This window comes from Scyliorhinus torazame, chromosome 8 (genome assembly GCF_047496885.1).
Source record: "Scyliorhinus torazame isolate Kashiwa2021f chromosome 8, sScyTor2.1, whole genome shotgun sequence".
NCBI lineage: Eukaryota > Metazoa > Chordata > Chondrichthyes > Carcharhiniformes > Scyliorhinidae > Scyliorhinus > Scyliorhinus torazame.
In genome coordinates this window covers 46,038,900-46,060,074 of record NC_092714.1, presented here as the reverse complement: position 1 = coordinate 46,060,074, position 21,175 = coordinate 46,038,900, and the positions used below count along the sequence as shown (strand labels likewise).

The window sequence follows — 21,175 nt, the reverse complement described above, 5'->3', positions numbered from 1 at the left end:
GTGATTCCAAATTTTCTCCAACCACGCACTGTTCTGGTAGGTTCTACATTCTCACTTTTCTCTGGGTAAAACGTTTCTTCTTTACAGATGTACTACCAGTTACCAATTCAGCACCTCTTTCTGATGATTTTCTTTGTTCCATATAGAGCTTTTGAGGGAATGGATCATGCTTCAAGATGGACTAACGGAGTCCAGAGGTCCTGTCAAACTCCCTTGCGTTAGTTTTGTTCGAGATATTTGACTAGCTTCATTATTGGGTTGAGATACTGAAGTATTGCATTTTTTTGTTTTGTAGGGAAAGTGCTCAATTTATAATTTACAGGATTTGAGGACTTGCTTACATGAATTGTCTTCAACACTTGGCCCTGTTGCTAAATGTTGCTCTCTTTCGTTGGCTCTGAATATGGTGGTCAATATGGTCGCCTTCCTTAATTCTAATTACATTTGCTCTGGAGTCACCAGGTATCTTTCGATACCGCCACAAGGTTCAAACCGAATACTGATCAAAGACTCGATACACCAGTTAGTTCAAAGTCAAATGCTTATTTATTTACACACAGAGTTAAATATACTCATGCACGAAACTCTACAGACTAAACTATCACTACTGCTAAAGCCTATACTTAGCTTCGGGCGCCCAATCAGTCAGAGGAACAATGGCCGTTCGGTTCTGAGGCTGCTGGGGTCGAACTGGTAACGGGGGACAGCTAAGGTCGTCTGTCTGGTAGCGAGCGTTGACCTTGGACTTACTTGCTTCTGGTGCAGCTGGTGGACAGGTCTCTCCTCGGTGAGAGCCGGGTCCAAGAGAACGATTCTTTCTTGGGGGCTCCTTCTTATACCCAAAGGGGCTTTGCGCTCTTTTGGGTGGGCCTTGAACTTGGCCCAAATCAATTGGGCCGTTTCTTGATCATTCATATTGATCTCGTCCAATAAAGGGATGGGTGCCCTGATGGCTGGGCGTGACCTAGGTGGCCGTTGGCCTGCTTTGTTCCGGTCTCCTCTGGCGCCGGGGTGTCTGCCTTAGTATCAGTTACTCAAATGTTACTCTTTTGTTCCCGGAGATGGGCCATTAGTATGCTAATGGGCCTGCAGTTTTGGTCTTGTCTGGGAGCTGCGGCTCCAATATGCAGACAAACTCTGAACCTGCTTGTTTTCTCAGTATTGTCCATTTTCCCTGCAATCTTTGCAAAGTGTCCATTTTGTAATCGGGAAGTGGCCATCCCAGATGGCTACAGCCCAAGGAACGTATCGAATTAAAAATCAAAAACGTAATGGTTGCTGAAAGGAATTAATTACTCATATAAAACAACCTAACCATGTTACTTATATTTCAGACATGCTGGAAATTTGCACTTTCAAGAACTGCGTTACCGAGACTTAAGCACATAATCTATATTGACACCTCAGTGTAGCACTGGTTGAATGTGACACTGTCAGAGGTACTGTCTTTCCGATGAGATGTAAAACAGGCTTTACCTGCCCTCTCTGGACAATGTAAATGATCCCATGGTACAATTTCAAAGAGCAGGGCAATCCTCCCTGGCCCAATGTTTATCCTCAACCAATATCACAAAAAAAATCTAGTCGTTAATGTATTGTGGAACGTTGCTTTGCAAAGGTTGCCTACCACATTTCCTACATTACAATAGCAATTACACCTCAAAATATTTAATATGTTATAAAGCATTTTGGAAAGTCCTAAAGCCTTGTAAGGCACTGTGTAAGTGCATTGCTTTCTTTCTATATTTTGGTGATTCTTTTCTTTAAGGTTACAGTTATGAACGTTTGGATGGATCAATACGAGGCGAGGAGCGATATCTCGCGATCAAAAACTTTAATCAACAAGATATTTTTGTTTTCCTTTTAAGCACCAGGGCAGGTTAGTAGATAAAAGAACAAATGGTGTGTCATAAAGCTAGTCTGTCTATTCAGAATCATAGAATTCCTGATTCATCTTTTCGACCGTGTCTCTCTGAAAATGTTGTCCATTTCCCTATACTCTTTTCAATGTTTCCATTTCAAATGTAGAATGGCTACAGCATTGAAGGAGGCCATTTGTGTCAGTGCTGACTCTCTGCACGTGCAGCTCGACCAGTTCTACCACCCAGCACCTTTCCTGTCGTCCTGCCAATATTTATCTGCCAGTAAGATAATTGTTGGATAATTATCCAATTCCCTTTTTTTTTTAAGAAATGTTTTATTCAAGTTTTGCCAGTCAGCGTTTTTACATAACAAAAATAGAAATACAGATAGTAATTAAAAAAAAACAATAAGCATAGCCCAAAGCTTACAATAAAACTACTTACAAAACATGCCCATCTCACATTATATCAACAGTACCCCCAGGATGCTGCTACTGCTGACACTTACTGCTCCCCAAGAAAGTCAAGGAAAGGTTGCCACCGCCGGGAGAACCCCATCAAGGACCCTTTCAAGGCGAGCTTTATTCGCTCCAGGCTGAGGAACCCCGCCATATCGCTAACCCAGGTCTCCACGCTCAGGGGTTTCGAGTCCCTCCCACACTAACAAAGTCAGTCTCCGGGCTACCAGGGAGGCAAAGGCCAGCACCTCGGCCTCTTTCGCTTCCTGCACTCCCGGATCCTCCGCCACCCCAAATATCGCTACCGCTGGACTCGCCTTCACCCGAGCATCCAAAACCCTAGACATCAACCTTGCAAACCCCTGCCAGAATCCTTTAAGCGCCGGGCATGCCCAAAACATATGATTCGCCGGACTCCCTGCACACCTCGGGCACCTGTCCTCCACCCCAAAAAAACTACTCATTCTTGCCGCCGTTATATGCGTGCCCGTGCACCACCTTAAACTGGATTAATCCGAGCCTGACACATGATGAGGAGGAGTTCACCCTGCCCAGGGCATCGGCCCACAGGCCCTCATCCAGCTCCTCGCCCAGCCCCTCCTCCCACTTATCCTTCAACTCCCCCACTGAGGCTTCCTCTACCTCCTGCAGCTCCTGATATATGTCCGACACCTTCCCCTCCCCTACACAGACGCCAGACACCACCCTATCCTGGATCCTACGTGGGGGCAGCCGTGGGAATGTCCCCACCTGTTTTCTAAGGAAGTCCCGAAACTGAAGGTACCTGAACGCATTCCCCGGGGGCAGGCCGAACCTCTCCTCCAGTGTCTGCATGCTGGGGAAAACCCCGTCTATAAACAGGTCCCCCATCCTCCTAATACCTGCCCTATACCAGTCTTGGTACCCCCCATCCATCCTACCCGGAGCAAATCTGTGGTTATTCCGTATCGGGGTCCGCACCGAGGCCCCCTTCTCTCCCCTGTGTCTCCTCCACTGCCCCCAGATCCTCAGTGCCGCCGTCACCACTGCACCTGTGGTGTATCGCGCCGGCGAGAACGGCAGCGGAGCCGTAACAAGTGCCCCTAGACTGGTGCCTCTACACGACGCCGCCTCCAGCCGCCCCCACACCGCCCCCTCCTCCATCACCCATTTCCTAATCATGGCCACATTGGCCGCCCAGTAATAACTGCAGAAGTTCGGCAGAGCCAGTCCTCCCCTCCCCCCACCCCCGGCAACGCTCCAAGAATACCCTTTTGACTCGCAGGGTTTTATTCGCCCACACAAATCCCGTAACAATCCTATTCACCCGCTTAAAGAAGGACTTGGGGATGAAAATGGGGAGTCACTGAAATATGAAGAGGAACCTGGGGAGAACCATCATCTTCACAGTCTACACCCGTCCAGCCATAGACAGCGGGAGCATATCCCACCTTTTAAACTCTCCCTCCATTTGCTCCACTAGCCGGGTTAAGTTGAGCCTGTGCAAGGCATCCTTGTATCCCCAAGTACCGAAAGCACCTCTCCATTATCCTGAGCGGGAGCTCCCTCAGTCTCTCCTCCTGACCCCTACCGTGGACCACGAGCAGCTCACTCTTCCCCACGTTCAACTTATACCCCGAGAACCTCCCGAAGTCCCTCAGGATCCGCATGACATTCCCCATCCCTCTAACGGGCCCGAAATATACAACAGCAGGTCATCCGCGTAGAGGGAGACCCGGAATTCCTCCCCTCCGCGCACCAGCCCCCTCCAATCCCCCAAAGTCCTGAGTGCAATGGCCAATGGCTCAATTGCCAGGGCAAACAGCAACGGGGACAGGGGAGACCCCTGTCTCGTCCCCCGGTGCTGCCTGAAATATTCCGACATTAGCCGGTTTGTGGACACACTCGCTACAGGGGCCTGATACAGCAGCTTGACCCACCCTATGAATCCCTCCCCGAATCCAAACCTGCCAACGCCTCCCACAAATACTCCCACTCTACCCTGTCAAAGGCCTTCTCCGCATCCATCGCAGCCACCACCTCCACCTCCCCCGCCCTCCGAGGGCATCATGATAATATTCAGGAGCCTCCTCACGTTGGTGTTCAACTGCCTGCCCTTAACAAAACCCGTCTGGTCCTCCCCAATCACTCCCGGGACACAGTCCTCTATTCTGGTGACCAGAATTTTTGCCAACAGCTTGGCATCTGCGTTCAGGAGCGATATCGGCCTGTCGGACCCACACTGAAGCGGATCCTTCTCCTTCTTCAGGATGAGCAAGATCAATGCCTGCAACATTGTCGGAGGGAGGGTCCCTTTCTCCTTTGCCTCATTGAAGGTTCTCATCAGGAGTGGGCTCAGCAGCTCCGAGAACTTCTTATAAAGTTCTGCAGGGAAGCCATCCGGTCCCGGGGTCTTGCCCGTCTGCATGCCTGCCAGGCCCCTGACTACCTCCTCCAACTGAATCGGGGCCCCCAGTCCCTCCACCCGCTCTGCTTCCACCCTTGGGAACCTCAACCGGTCCATGAACTGCCTCATCCCTTCCCCCTCCCCGGGAGGTTCCGGCTCGTATAACTTCCTGTAGAACTCCCTGAAGACTTCATTAACCCTCTCTGGGCTCAGCACCATGTTGCCTTCCCTATCCTGCACTCCCCCAATCTCGCTGGCCGCCTCTCTCCTGCGCAGCTGGTGCGCCAGCATCCTACTCGCCTTCTCCCCATACTCATAAACTGCCCCCTTCGCTTTCCTCAGCTGTGCCTCCCACCTTCCCCGTGGTCAGCAAGTCAAACTCCGCCTGTAATTTCCGGCGCTCGTTCAACAGCCCCCCTCTGGGGCCTCCGCGTACCTCCTATCTACCCTGAGTATCTCTCCCACCAGTCTCTCCCTCTCTGCCCTCTCCTCTCTATGGGACCTAATGGAGATTAACTCTCCCCTAACGACCGCCTTCAGAGCCTCCCAAACCACTGCCACCGTCACCTCTCCTGTGTCGTTCGTTCCCACATAATTCTCAATACTCCTCCTTATCCACCCGCACACCTCTTCGTCCGCCAGCAGCCCCACATCTAGTCGCCAGAGAGGGCGCTGACCCTGTTCCGCCCCCAGTCGCAGGTCCACCCAGTGCGGGGCATGGTCCGAGACCGCAATGGCCGAGTATTCAACCCCCTCCACCCTCGGGATTAACGCCCTACTCAACATAAAGAAGTCTATTCGCGAATAGACTTTATGGACATGGGAGAAAAAGGAAAACTCCTTCGTCCTTGGCCGCGCAAACCTCCAGGGGTCCACTCCCCCCATCTGGCCCATGAACTCCCACAAGGCCCTGGCTGCCGCCGACCTCTTTCCCGACCTGGACTTGGAACGATCCAAGCTCGGATCCAAGACCGTATTAAAGTCCCCTCCCATTATCAGGTGACTTATCTCCAAGTCCGGGATCCTACCCAACACGCGCCTCATGAAGTCCGCATCGTCCCAGTTCGGGGCATATACCCGGGCCCCCTGCAGCTTGCCACTCACCATTATATATCTGCCCTCCTTGTCCGCCACGATGCTCCCCGCCTCAAATGCCACTCGTTTACTGACCAAAATGGCCACCCCTCTGGTCTTGGAGTCTAACCCCGAATGAAACACCTGTCCCACCCATCCTTTCCTCAGCCTCGCCTGGTCCGCGAGCTTTAAGTGCGTCTCTTGCAACATGGCCACGTCCACCTTCAACCCCTTCAAATGAGAGAACACGCGAGACCGCTTGACCAGCCCATTCAGGCCCCTCACGTTCCACGTGACCAGCCTGGTCGGGGGATTGACCATCCCGCCGACTAGCCATCTCCCTTTTTCGGCCAGCCGCGTGCCCCCCCCCCCCCCCCCCCCGGCCAAGCATCCGCTTAGCTCTGGTTTCCCCCCCCCATTGTGCTTCCGTGAGTCAGCTCACCCATGCTGACCCCGGCCACTCCCGCCTCTATATACCAACCCTTAACTTGTTGCCTCCTTCGGGCCACCCTACCCCCCCCCCCCCCCTCCCCCACAGGGCAGAGGGGCAAGCGCCATCTGGGACCTCCCCGAGCGCCGGACAACCCGTCCCGTGCGTTTCTCGCCCCCTAGCACCGAACACCTGGAAAACAAAACACCTGGAAAACAAACAAATCAAACAACAAAACCACCAACCAAACTAGGGCAGACAGGCCCATAAACCTATGCTTTACCCGCCGTCCTCCCCTCTGTCCATCCCCAGCCGCACATTTCATCCCCATACAACTGTCTCTTAGTTCAGGTCCAGCTTCTCCTGCCTGATGAACGACCACGCCTCGTCCGGCGTATCAAAATCGTGGTGCCTGTCCTGGTATGTTACCCACAGTCTCGCCGGGTGCAGGAGCCCAAACTTCACCCCTTTACCGTGGAGGACCGCCTTCGCCCGGTTAAAATCTGCACGCCTCCTCGCCAGCTCAGCTCCCAGGTCCTGGTAAATTCGGATCTCGTCATTCTCCCACTTACTGCTCCGCTCTTTCTTCGCCCACCGCAGGACTCACTCCCGGTCTGCCAAGCGCTGAAACCGTATCACCATCGCCCTCGATGGCTCGTTTCTCCTCGGCTTTCTGGCGAGAACCCTGTGCGCCCGATCCAGCTCCAAGGGCCGCGGGAAGGCCCCCGCGCCCATCAACGTCTCCAGCATTGTGGCAACGTACGTGCTCACGTCCGCCCCCTCCGCTCCTTCGGGAAGGCCCAAGATCCGCAGATTATGGCTCCGAGACCTGCACTCAAGGTCATCCAGCCTCTCCTGCCATCTCTTATGGAGCGCCTCGTGCGCCTCCACCTTCACCGCCAGGCCCAGGATCTCGTCCTCGTTCTCCACCACCTTCCTCCTCACCTCCTTGATCTCCTCCTGCGCCTTCTGGATCACCACAATTCTTTCCATGGAGGCCAGCATCTCCGTTTTCAGCTCCATGAAGCAGTTTTTAAGGAGCTCCTGCTGTTCTCTGGCCCACTGGGCCCACACCTCCCGATCTTCTCGACCTTCTTCCCCGAGTTCGCACGTCTGCCGGCTCCGCTCCTGGTTCTCTCCATGCACCACCGGGGGGAGCCTCTCCCACGTCCGTTCCTGCGCCGGTCCCTCCTGTCAATTACCGCCGCCGCTCCTTTTAGCGGCCCGAAAAAACAATCCCGGTGGGAGCTGCCGTTCTCGTGACCTAGCAGGTCATGGCCGCTACCGGAAGTTCTATCCAATTCCCTTTTAAAAAGCACAATTGACTCTGTCTCCATCTATTCTCAGGCAATCTTTGCCAGACCCTGACCACCTGCTGCATGATAAAAGTTTTCCTCATCAGCTTTGGTCTTTTTGACGCTAACCTTAGACTTGTAAACTCTGGTTCTCAACCCTTTTTCTAAAGGGAATAGTTTCTCCCGATCCACTCTGTCCAGATCCCTCATGATTTTGAACAGCCCTATCAAATCTCCTATCAACATTCCTTCTCTAAGGAGAGCAATCTCAGCTTCTCCAATCTATCCACAGAACTGAAGCATTTAATCTCTGGAAACATTTTCATACCTCTGGGTCCTCTCTAAAGCCTTCACACCCGTCCTGAAGTGCTTTGCCTAGACTTGGACACAATAGGTGGGATTTGCCCCCCCCCCCCCCCCCCCCCCCCCCAAGCGTGTTTTGAGGTGGTGGAGGTGCCCCATATTGCCCTGCCGTGGGATTTTCCGGTCCCGTCACTTGTCAATGGGGCTTCCCGTTGTTGGCTCCCTTGGCTGCTGGGGAACCCACGGCGGGGGTTTGATGACGTCGGGAACTTTGGGAGCAGTCGGAAAATCCAGCCGAATTTTCCATTTGAGGCTCAATCGGTGTGTGGAAAAGGTTCATTGTAACTTTCTTGCTTTGGCTTCCCTGGTGCTAGGGTCAAGGATTTCTCAGCGCGGCTACAGGATATTCTGGAGGGGGAGGGTGAACAGCCTGTGGTCGTGGTACACATCGGTACAAACGACAGGTTAAAAAAAAGGGGAGATCCTAAAAGCAGAACACAGGGAGTTGGGATGCAATTTGAAAAGGTAGTGACCTCAGGATTATTACTAGTGCCACATGCTGGTCAGAGCAGAAATAGAAGGATATATCCGATAAATACGTGGCTGAAGAGATGGTGGGGGGGTTCAGATTCCTGGGACGTTGGGAGCAGTTCTAGAGAAGGTCGGACCAGTACAAACTGGGCAGGTTGCACCTGGGCAAGACTGGAACTGATGTCCTTGGGGGAGTATTTGCTAGAGTGGTTGGGGAGGGTTTCAATTAAAATGGCAGTGGGGTGGGAATCTATGCAAGGAGTCAGAGGAGGGGGAAAGAAGGATAAGAACAATAGACATAAAGGGGATTAAGAAAAGTGATTGGCAGAGAAACCAAGGGCCAGAATCAAACATGTCCACAGTGAAAAAAATAATGGGAACAGGAGAAGGAATGTTAAAACTTTGTGCCTTAATGCGCAGAGCAGTCACAATAAAGTGGATGAATTAATCACGCAAGTAGATGTAGACAGTTTGAGATAGTGGGGATTACAGAGGCATGACTGCCGGGTGACCGGGGATGGGAACGTCCAGGGACATTTAGGAAGGACAGACAAAAATGAAAAGGCAGTGGATATGCATTGCTGGTTAAAGAGGAAATTTATGCAATAATGCAGAAGGATATTAGTTCTAACGATGGGGAATCTGTATGGGTAGAGCTGAGAAACACCAAGAGACAGAAATACGTTAGTGGGGGTTGTATGTTGACCCCCTAACTGATCCCTAACTGATGTTGAGGATGACATTAAACAGGAAATTAGAGATGTATGTGATCGATGAACATCAGTAATTTTAGGTGACTTTAATCTGCATAGACTGGGCAAATCAAATTAGTAACAACATCGTAGAAGAGGAATTCCTGGAGTGTATAGGGGATGGTTTTCTGGACCAAAACGTCAAGGAACCAACTAGAGAACAGGCCATCCTAGACTGGATATTGTGTAATGAGAAAGGAATAATTGGCAGTCTAGTTGTGTGAGACCCCTTGGGGATGAGCGACCATAATATGATGAATTCTTCATCAAGGTGGAGAGTGAAGTAGTTTATTCTGAGACGAGGGTCCTAAATCTTAATAAAGGAAACGACGATGGTATGAGGTGCGAGTTGGCTATCATGGATTGGGGAATGTTTCTTAAAGAGATGACGGTGGATAAGCAATGGCAAACATTCAAAGAGCGCAGGGGTGAACTGCAACAATTGTTTATTCCTGTCTGATTCAAAAATAAAATGGGAAAGGTGCCCAAACTATGGCTTACAAGGAAAATTAGAGATTGTATTAGATCCAAGGAAGAGGCATACAAATTGGCCAGAGAAAACATCAGACTTAAGGATTGGGAGCAGTTTGGAATTCAACAAAGGAGGACAAAGGGACTAATTAAGAAGGGGGAAAAGAGTACGAGAGTAAGCATGCCTGGAATATAAATACTGACTAAAAATTTCTATAGATATGTGAAGTGAAAAAGATTGGTTAAGTCAAAAGTAGGTCCCTTACAGACAGAAACAGTGGAGTTTATAATGGGGAACAGAGAAATGGCTGACCAACTAAATACACACTTTGGTTCTGTCTTCACAAAGGATGACACAAATACCATACCAGAAATGTTGGGGGACATGGGGTTTAGTGAGAGGGAGAAACTAAAGGAAATCAGTATTAGTAGGGAAATGGTGTTGGGGAAATTGATGGGATTGAAGGCTGTTAAATCCCCAGGGCCTGATAATCTACGTCCCAAAGTGGCTTGAGAAATAGTGGATGCATTGGTGGTCATCTTCCAAGATTCTGTAGATATTGGAACAGTTCCTACGGATTGGAGGGTAGATAATGTAACCTGGTTATTTTAAAAGGAAGGTGTTATGGACGAGGCGTTTTCAGAACCCCAAAATGTATCATGGAGTTCAACCAACCTCTCCCTTTAATGGATTGGTTGCTTTTCCTAGCACACGGCTTTTTCCCTAGGTGTGGGATTACAATTATGGACACGTGGGTTTTTAAACACAAAACACTGTTTATTCCATGAATTCAATTTAACAGGGCAGCATGGTAGCATTGTGGATAGCACAATTGCTTCACAGCTCCAGAGTCCCGGGTTCAATTCCGGCTTGGGTCACTGTCTGTGCGGAGTCTGCACATCCTCCCCGTGTGTGCGTGGGTTTCCTCCGGGTGCTCCGGTTTCCTCCCACAGTCCAAAGATGTGCAGGTTAGGTGGATTGACCATGATAAATTGCCCTTAGTGTCCAAAATTGCTCTTAGTGTTGTGTGGGGTTATGGGGATAGGGTGGAGTTGTTGACCTTGGGTAGGGTGCTCTTTCCAAGAGCCGGTGCAGACTCGATGGGCCGAATGGCCTCCTGCACTGTAAATTCTATGAATCTATGAATCTCATATAAACATTGGATCTCTCAACACCCCTTACTTCAAAGATAACTCAGAAAACATTGCAACAGTAAATAATTCCTTAAAATGTTCCTTCAAACTTCCAAGAGACTTAACACCTTTAAACAAAATCACATCAGGTTAAAGGCTTCACTATTATAAGTTTAAATCACCCAAATGATCCAGAGATAGTCTTTCATGGCAGAAATGCAGCTCACTGCAAAACACAGACACACACCAGCTCTTTACAAAACTGAAACTAAAAACCTGCAAAACTAAACTGCAAAATGGCTGACCTGACCTCAGCCCCACCCACTCTCTGACATCACTGTTTTCTTAAAGGTACATTGCTTAAACATCCATGTCTTAAAAGTACTCTCACATGACAAAGGGAAAGAAAAAACAGGGCAGCACAGTAGCACAAGTGGATATCACTGTGGCTTCACAGCGCCAGGGTCCCAAGTTCGATTCCCGGCTTGGGTCACTGTCTGTGCGGAGTCTGCACGTTCTCACCGTGTGTGCGTGGGTTTCCTCCGGGTACTCCGGTTTCCTCCCAGAGTCCACAGACGTGCAGGTTAGGTGGATTGGCCATGATAAATTGCCCTTGGTGACCAAAAACGGTTAGGAGGGGTTATTGGGTTACGGGGATAGGGTGGAAGTGAAGGCTTAAGTGGATCGGTGCAGACTCGATAGGCCGAATGGCCTCCTTTTGCACTGTGTGTTCTATGTTGTATAGATGAGTCAGCCTGACGTTGGTCGTAGGGAAAATGCAAAAAGTCCATTATAAAAGATTTTATAGCAGAGCTCTTGGAAAACAGTGACAGGTTCAGACAGAGTCAGCATGGATTTACAAAAGGGAAATCATGCTTGACAAATCTACTGGAATTCTTCAAGGATGTAACTAGTAGAGTTGATAAGGGAGAGCCAAGAGATGTGCTTTATTTGGACTTTCAGAAGGCTTTCGACAAAGTCCCACAGCAGAGATTAGTGTGTAAATTAAAGCACATGGGATTGGGGATAGTGTTTTGAAATTAATAGAATACTGGTTGGCAGACAGGAAACAAAGAAAAGGAATAAACGGGTCTTTTTCCATGTGGCAGGCAGTGACTTTGGGATACGGCAGAGATCAGTGCTATTCACAATATATATTAATGATTTAGATGAGGGAACTAAATATAATATCTCCAAATTTGCAGATGATTCAAATCTGGGTGAAAGGGTGAGTTGAAAAGAGGATGCAGAGATGCTTCATTGTGATTTGGATAATAATAATAATAATAGTCGCTTATTGTCACAAATAGGCTTCAATGAAGTTACTGTGAAAAGCCCCGAGTCGCCACATTCCGGCGCCTGTTCGGGGAGGCTGGTATGGGAATTGAATCCACACTGCTGGCATTGTTCTGCAATACAAGCCAACTATTTAGCCCACTGTGCTAAACCAGCCCAGCTAAGTTGAGCGAGAGGGCAGATGCATGGCAGATGCAGTATAATCCGGATAAATTTGCGGTAACCAGTTTGGAACAAAAACAGGAAAGCAGATTATTATCTGAATGGCTAAAGATTGAGAGCGGAGAATGTTCAACGAGACCTGGGTGTCCTTGTACACCAGTCGCTGAAAGAAAGCATGCACAGTCCAAAGATGTACAGGTACGGGGATAGGGTGGAGGCTTGGGTTTAAGTAGGGTGCTCTTTCTAAGGGCTGGTGCAGACGCGTTGGGCTGAATGGCCTACTTCTGCACTGTAAATTCTATGAATAAATTCTATGAAGGTGCAGCTGGCGGTGAAGATGGCAAAAACTGGTATGTTAGCCTTCATAGCAAGACGATTTGAGTACAGGAGCAGGGATCGCTGGTGGCAATTACACAGCCCTTGGGGAGACCACACCTGTAATATTGTGTGCAGTTTTGGCCGTCTTATCTGAGGAAGGATATTTTTGCGAACGTTTACCAGACTGATTCCTGGGATGGTGGGACTGACGTAAAAGGATAGATTCAGTTGGTTCAGATTATAATTTGCTGGAGTTTAGAAGAATGAAGTGGGATCTCATGGAAATCTATAAAATTTTAACATGATTAGATGGGGTAGATGCAGGAAGGATGTTCCTGGCAGCGTGGGAATCCAGTACCAGGGGTTACAGTCTAAGGATATGGGGTAAACCATTTGGAACTGAGATGAGGAGAAATTTCTTCACCCAGAGAGTGGTGAGGCTGTGGAATTCACTGCCGCAGAAAGCAGTTGAGACCAAAACGTTGTATGTTTTCAAGAAGGAGTTAGATATAGTTCTTGGAGCTACAGAGATCAAATGATTTTGGGAGGGGGTGGGTGGAGAAGGAGAGGATCCTCCTTCAGCCATGATCATAATGAATGGTGGAGTAGGCCCGAAGAGCTTCTTCCTGCTCTTATTTTTTATGTTTCTATGCATTCCATGGCCAAAGTTTCCAGCCCTCTTGCCAGTGGGATCTTCTGGTTCCACCGATGATAAGCCCCAGTGGCGGAGGGTGCCGGTCACACAAAGCCATGTAGACATTGGCGGGACTAGAAGATCCTTCGCTGGCCAAAGGCATGCCGCCTCCGCCGACAGAAAGCACGCCATGGGTGGACTGGAAAATCTCGCCCCAATTCTAGGTCAGCAATATATATATCACAAAAATCGATGATCTTAGTCACGGGTCCTGGAAATCTCTATAGGAAATCTTCCTCGAGAGAAAAACAGGTTTTCACCACAGCTCTGTTTCCTGTTAGTCAGCAAATGTCGCTGCCACTGTTCCTTTTGTTCCATATGCTTCAAATTTACTGACAAGCCTCTTATTTGGCACTTTATTAAACATTGTATGAAAGCCCCGAGAGACCACATCAACTGCAATAGTCACATCAAAATCATATTGGTTAAACATAGAACATACAGTGCAGAAGGAGGCCATTCGGCCCATCGAGTCTGCACCAACCCACTTAAGCCCTTACCTCCACCCTATCCCCGTAACCCATAACCCCTCCTAACCTTTTTGGTCACGAAGGGCAATTTATCATAGCCAATCCACCTAACCTGCACGTCTTTGGACTGTGGGAGGAAACCGGAGCACCTGGAGGAAACCCACGCAGACGTGGGGAGAATGTGCAGACTGCGCACAGACAGTGACCCAGTGGGGAATCGAACCTGGGACCCTGGTGCTGTGAAGCCACAGTGCTATCCATTTGTGCTACCGTGCTGCCCGTAAACACGATTTATCTTTAACAAATCCATGCTGGCTTTCCTTAATTAATCTGCACTTGTGTGAGAGGCTGCTAATTATGCTCCTGATTATTTTTTTCTAAAAGCTTTTCCGCCACCAAGGTTAAACTGACTGGTTTGTAATTTCTGGGCTTATCCTCGCTCTTTTTTTGAACAGGAGTGTAACAGTTTACTTACAACTCTGCAGTCGTCAAGCACTATCTCTGTGTCCAAGGAGAATTGGAAAATTATGGCCACTGCCTCTGCAATTTCTACCCTGGCTTCTCTCACCATCCTCAGTTGTGTCCCACCCAGTCTCTATGATTTATCAACTTCAAGTATAGCCAGTGTTTCTGAGACCAATTTTTAGCTGATCTAGTATTTCAACAACCTCCTCATTCTCTTTGATTCTGGCAGAATCTTCCTCCACTATCAAGACAGTTGCACAGTTGGTAGCACTGTTTCTTCACAGCTCCAGGGTCCCAAGTTCGATTCCCGGCTTGGGTCACTGTCTATGCGGAGTCTGCACGTTCTCCCTGTGTCTGCTTGGGTTTCCTCCGGGTGCTCCAGTTTCCTCCCACAAGTCCCAAAAGACGTGCTGTTAGGTAATATGGACATTTTGAATTCTCCCTCTTGTGTACCCGAACAGGCGCCATAATGTAGTGACTAGGGGCTTTTCACAGTAACTTCAGTGCAATGTTAATGTAAGCCTACTTGTGACAATAAAGATTCTTATTAAAAAAGATTATTATTATAGAAAGATAGATTCAATTAACACTTTAGCCTTGGCCTCTACTTCCATGCGTCCCTTATTGGCCCCCACCTCTCCATACTGAGTTACCTGATCGAAATCCGTTGTAATTTGAAACACCTCTATCAAATCTTGTCTTAATTTTCTTGCTCTAATTAAAAATAATTTTCATTAGCTTTACCTCATAACCAAAGCCTCTCATATCTGATGTATTTCACCCGCTTCATGGCAATCTCTGTGAAGTTGAATTTGATTCAGCTGTGATCTGTTTCTTTTTCCTGAACTAGGTGGAGTCGGAATGAATCTTACTGCTGCTGACACAGTCATATTTGTGGACAGTGATTTCAATCCTCAAAATGACCTCCAAGCAGCAGCCAGGGCCCACAGGATTGGCCAGAAAAAGTGAGTAAATTGATGTCCTGTGGAATCCTTAGTTGTGAATCTGATGCTGATTATTCTGCAATCTTGAGGGATTTTGATGCCACTTCAAATATCTGGATTGTGTGTCTTTTGCAAGCTTGTTAAAAACTTGCACTCAATTCTTATCTTCTGTAAAGTACTGTTTTAAAATTTATTCCTTAAAACTCTTGTGTTTGCAGTTAATTATTGAGGGTTAATGCCATGTACCATTCCTGTCACTTTTATTGCATGAAGCTGGTCTGTTTAGTCTCGTAAAATTGAAAATTGTTGAAAATAGCCTTGTTTGTAAAATAATGGTTAGCAGGCTGATGGTGGGCTGAATTTACTCGGCGGTAACAACTAGAAAAGGTTTAGGACTCAGTCTAGTCAAGATGCCCTATAATGGGGATGCACGATCAATAACTCCAGAAGCGAGATTGGAGACAATTGAAGGCTTTAATACGCTAGATGTTTCCCCCAGCAGCGCAGGTACAGAAGAAAGCTGCTGGGGCGGCACGGGCTTTTATACCCCGCCTTGCAGGGCGGAGCTAACATACAGGCTTAACCAATGGGAACAAGTACATTCTCCACCAATGGTATTCTGGCATTACCAGGTACCATAATCCTTCTAACACAGACTACCACAAATGGCAAAAAAGCAGACTTTTAACAGTAGCCCTCTTACACTAGGTGTGTTGGAGGGGAAGGGGAGAGAGAGAGAGATAATAAATGGAATGCTCCTTTCTTTCAAACCACCCATTTGTGAATGGGTGTCAGATTTTCCAATATTGGTATCATAATGTTTAGATAAGTCATATAAAAGAGCAAGGAACAATCTAAATCAGAACTTTCAAATTGGAAGAGGGTTAACTTTAATGGGATGAGTGGGAATCAAGCCAGGTTAAAATGGAACCAAAGTTGACAGGGAAGAACTGTAGAAAAACAATGTGTGATGTTTAAGTGAGAGATGTTTCAGCTACAGGCTAGGTACATTGCACCAAGAGGCAAAGGCAGAAGGACAAAAACCAGGGCTCCTTGGATGACGAAGGCGATCAGGGGCACGATCTAGCAGCAGAATTGCTCACGAACGGGTGCACGTTGTGGCGGGTAGATCCCAGGTGAGGTCTACCATGGGCTTCCCGACAGCCAGTACGTCTCGTGGGACCTACTGTCATGTGAGAGTACCTTTAAGAAATGGTGTTTATCAAATAGCTGTAGTGGATGTACCTTTAAGAAATGGGTGTTTATCAAATAGCTGTAGTGGATGTAACTTTTAAGAAATGGGGTTTATCAAATAGCTGCAATGATGTCAGCGTGTGGGTGAAGCTGGGCTGTCTGTTTTACATTCGCTTTGGGTTGTCAGCTACAGGGTGTGTTTAGTTTCATTTTGCAGATTGGGAGCTGCATCCAGAGAAACAAGGTGTAATTCTGGTCTCTTTCTGCATGAAAGGAATGTCTTCAAATCATTTGTTAATTTAAAAGTAAGGGCTTTGAAAATAGACCAAACTTATGAAGCTCTCAGAGAAATTATACTTTTGGAGGAGTTAAAAAATTCAATTCCCGATGTAGTGAGAACTCATGTGGAAGAGCAGAGGGTTAAAACTGTCAAGTTAGCAGCAGAAATGGCAGATGATTATGAATTAATTCATGAATCAAAGCTTGGTTTCGGACATCAGTTTCAGCCTGTGAGGGATAGAAACTGGGGACATGAGAAGTACTCGAGTGGTAGAGGTAAAGGTCTTCTGATGAGAGATAATAAGGAGAGTGTCCCTCAGATTAAAAAGGAAATCCAGGAGGGTGGAAGAGACATGAAAAGTTTCAAATGTTTTCACTGTAATAAACTAGGCCATGTAAAGTCACAGTGTTGGTGGCTGATGTGTTAAAACAGGATAAGACAGTGGGGTTTGTTAAAGTGGTAAAGCCCAAGTGAAGCAAAGGAGGTGCAAAAGATTGTACAGCCTGATCAAGAGGTGATTGATAAGAAGGTGCCAGATTCTTTAAAGAATTTACTTGTGTGGGTAAAGTTTACTCATGTGTGCCAGAAGGAGCAGGTAAAGAAGTCACAATTTTAAGAGATACGGGAGCTAGTCAATCTTTAATGGTAAGAGATGAGGAGTTATGTAGTTTGGGAAGAATGTTGCCAGAAAGGTGGTAATATGTGGAATTCAGGGTGAGAAGAGTAGTGTTCCATTATATAAGGTAAGGTTGGAAAGTCCAGTGAAGAGTGGTGAAGTGGTAGTAGGAGTATTAGAGAAACTATCTTGTCCAGGAATACAGTTTATCTTGGGTAATAATATAGCTGGATCACAGGTGGGAATGATGCCTACTGTGGTTGATAAGCCAGTGGAAAATCAGACAACTGAAGTGTTGAAGGACGAATATCCTGGGATTTTTCTGGATTGTGTACTAACAAGGTTGCAAAGTCACAAGTTGAGACAAGAGGAGAAATCAAAGAGTGAAGATAAAGTTGAAGTTCAATTATCAGAAACGATTTTTGATCAGGTGGTTGGAAAAGAACAGGTGGAGGATGAGGTGGATATTTTTAGTTTAGGAAAATTGGCGCCGTTACATAGAAAACATAGAAAAATACAGCACAGAACAGGCCCTTCGGCCCATGATGTTGTGCCGAACCTTTGTCCTAGATTAATCATAGATTATCATTGAATTTACAGTGCAGAAGGAGGCCATTCGGCCCTTTGAGTCTGCACCGGCTCTTGGAAAGAGCACCCTACCCAAACTCAACACCTCCACCCAACACCAAGGGCAATTTGGACACGAAGGGCAATTTATCATTGGCCAATTCACCTAACCCGCACATCTTTGGACTGTGGGAGGAAACCGGAGCACCCGGAGGAAACCCACGCAGACACGGGGAGGACGTGCAGACTCCGCACAGACAGTGACCCAAGCCGGAATCGAACCTGGGACCCTGGAGCTGTGAAGCAATTGTGCTATCCACAATGCTACTGTTACAACAGAAAGATGTAGAAATAAAACAGATGTATCAGAAAGCATACACAGAAGAGGAATCTGAGTGTGTACCGGAGTGTTATTACCGTAAAAATTATGTCTTGATGAGAAAATGGAGACCTTTACATATGCAGACGGATGAAAAGTGGGCAGACGTTCATCAAGCAGTATTGCCGGTTGGGGGCAGAAAGGAGGTATTGCGAGTAGCACATACGGTACCAGTGGGAGGTCATTTGGGAGTAAGGAAAACTCAAACTAAAATACAAAAACATTTTTATTGACATGGACTACATAAAGATGTAGTTAAATTTTGTCGATCATGTCACACATGTCAAGTGACAGGGAAGTCTCAAGCAGTGATAAAACCAGCGCCCTTAATACCCATTCTAACATTTGAGGAACCTTTTACAAGGGCCTTAATTGATTGCATAGGACCACTTCCTAAAACGAAAAGTGGGAATCAATATCTTTTGACTATAATGGATGTGTCTACTAGGTTTCCAGAGGCCATTCCAGTACGCAATATCACAGCTAAAAAGCTTGTGGAGGAGTTACTTAAATTCTTTAATAGATGTGGACTACCTATAGAAATTCAATCGGATCAAGGATCAAATTGTACCTCAAGGCTATTCATAGAAAATAATAATAATAAATAATCGCTTATTGTCACAAGTAGGCTTCAATTAAGTTACTGTGAAAAGCCCCTAGTCGCCACATTCCGGCGCCTGTTCGGGGAGGTCGGTACGGGAATTGAACCCGCGCTGCTGGCATTGTTCTGCATTACAAGCCAGCTGTTTAGCCACTGTGCTAAAGCAGTTATGGATAGCTTAGGAATAAAATAATTTAAATCAACTCTGTACCATCCAGAATCGCAGGGAGCATTAGAAAGATGGCATCAGACATTAAAGACAATGTTGAGGGCTTATTGTCAAGATTATCCAGAGGATTGGGATAAAGGAATTCCATTCGTACTGTTTGCAATTAGGGATACACCTAATGAGTCAACCAAATTCAGTTCTTTTGAACTAATTTTTGGTCATGAGGTAAGAGGGCCACTTAAATTGATTACGAAAAAATTGGCGAATGAGAAATTGGAACTTACATTATTGGATTACGTGTCAAATTTTAGGGAACGATTAAATAGAGCAAGGGAATTGGCTGGACAACAGTTAAAAGTTGCACAACACGTGATGAAACGGGTAACGGACAAGAAATCCAAAGTTCGTAATTTTGCCAGTGGAGATAAAGTTTTAGTATTGTTACCAGTGGTAGGTGAACTTTTCAAAGCAAAGTTTTATGGACTTTATCAGATTGAAAGGAAATTAAGTGGTAAGAACGCCAGATAGAAGGAAAACTCACCGAGTGGGTCATGTGAATATGCTTAAAAGATACTTTGAAAGGGAAGGAGAGCAAAAGGAGAAGGTTTTAATAATTCTAACTCAAAGTGACGAACCAAATCCAGATGACTTTGAATTTGATATACCTCAAATTACATTGGAAAAAGAGGATGTTCTTAAAAATTGGGATACATTGTTGAGTTACCTTCCAGAGGAAAAACGGACTGACCTGAAAGAGTTATTGATATCACTTGGGCAAGTTTGTGGAGATAAGTTGGGAAGCACTAAAATGGCTATACATGATGTAGATGTGAGAAATGCTGTTCCAATTAAACAACATCCATATAGACTTAACCTGTGGGTTAACAAAGAGATTGAAAGTATGCTTAAGAATGGCATGATTGAAGTAGGTTGCAGCCAATGGAGCTCATCCATAGTGATGGTACCAAAACCAGACGGTACCCAACGGTTGTGTGTGGACTATAGAAAGATTAATGCAGTCACAAGAATGGACTCTTATCCTATCCCACGTTTGGAGGATTGCATTGAGAAAGTGGGACAATCAGCTTTTATTTCCAAACTGAAATTACTTAAAGGTTACTAGCAGGTACCTTTATCTGAAAGAGTGAAAGAGACTTCAGCTTTTGTGACTCCAGATGGTATATACCAATTCAAAGTTATGCCATTTGGCATGAAAAACGCCCCAGCCACATTTCAACGGTTAACTAACAAAATTGTTTCAGGATTACCCAATTGTGCGATATACATCGACGATCTGGTAATTTTCAGCCAGACATGGAAAGAACATTTAAACCAACTGATGGAGTTATTCGATCGACTTCAGGAGGCGGGTTTGGTGGTAAACCTAGCCAAAAGTGAATTTGGAACAGCCCAAGTCACTTTCCTTGGCCATACAATCGGACAGGGTCGAATGGTCCCACGGGATGTGAAAACAAAAGTTATTGGGGAGTTTCCAATACCCTCGACACAAAGGGAAATGATGTGATTTCTTGGCATGGGTGGATTTGATCGAACATTTGTGCCAAATCCTTGCAGCGTGGTTGCTCCACTGATGGACTTGCTGAAGAAATGTCGAAAATTTCAATGGACAGTGGAGTTTCAACAGGCATTTAACTGCCTGAAGGCTGTGTTAACCAATGCTCCTGTGTTGGGGAATTACAAGGGGCTCTGTGATCAGATTAAAGTATATGACTTTAAAGAGAAATGCTGAGGCGTAGAGAAATGGATGGATCATGCAGAGACCTTCTTGTCTAAAAAGACTCTAAATCAAGAGGGATTCCAGTTGGAAGAAGAAGAACTAAAATGGACTATGTTATTATAATTGTTTGTGTGTTTTGTTTTGTTAAAAAAAATGTATATTCACTGTCAATATTTCTTAAAGGGAAGTGAAAAGGTGAAAAATGAAACCATCTTGAAGTTGATGGTTGATTTTTGGGGGGGGGGAGGTGTCATGTGAGAGTACCTTTAAGAGATGGGTGTTTATCAAATAGCTGTAGTGAATGTACCTTTAAGAGATGGGTGTTTATCAAATAGCTGTAGTGGATGTACCTATAAGAAATGGGGTTTATCAAATAGCTGCAATGATGTCAGAGTGTGGGTGGAGCTGGGAAGTTTTACTTTCGCTTTGGGCTGTCAGCTACAGGGTGTGTTTAGTTTTGTTTTGTAGATTGGCAGCTGCATCCAGAGTAATTCTGGTCTCTTTCTGCATGAAAGGAATGTCTTCAAATCACTTCCTAATTTAAAACTGTTAACTGCTCTCAGTAGAGAATTTAAACCTGATGTCT

The 21,175-nt window shown here is 46.5% G+C and overlaps 1 protein-coding gene across 3 annotated transcripts in view; it reads left to right on the top strand.

Moving 5' to 3' along the window:
• The window catches only part of chd1l (chromodomain helicase DNA binding protein 1-like), a 205,551-nt gene that overhangs the window by 98,774 nt on the left and 85,602 nt on the right, over positions 1 to 21,175 (top strand). For all 3 annotated transcript variants that reach the window (XM_072513472.1, XM_072513474.1, XM_072513475.1), the window contains 2 exons: positions 1,769 to 1,879; positions 14,952 to 15,066. In XM_072513472.1, the coding sequence (XP_072369573.1) occupies positions 1,769 to 1,879; positions 14,952 to 15,066 (226 nt within the window). The remainder of the gene's footprint in view (positions 1 to 1,768; positions 1,880 to 14,951; positions 15,067 to 21,175) is intronic.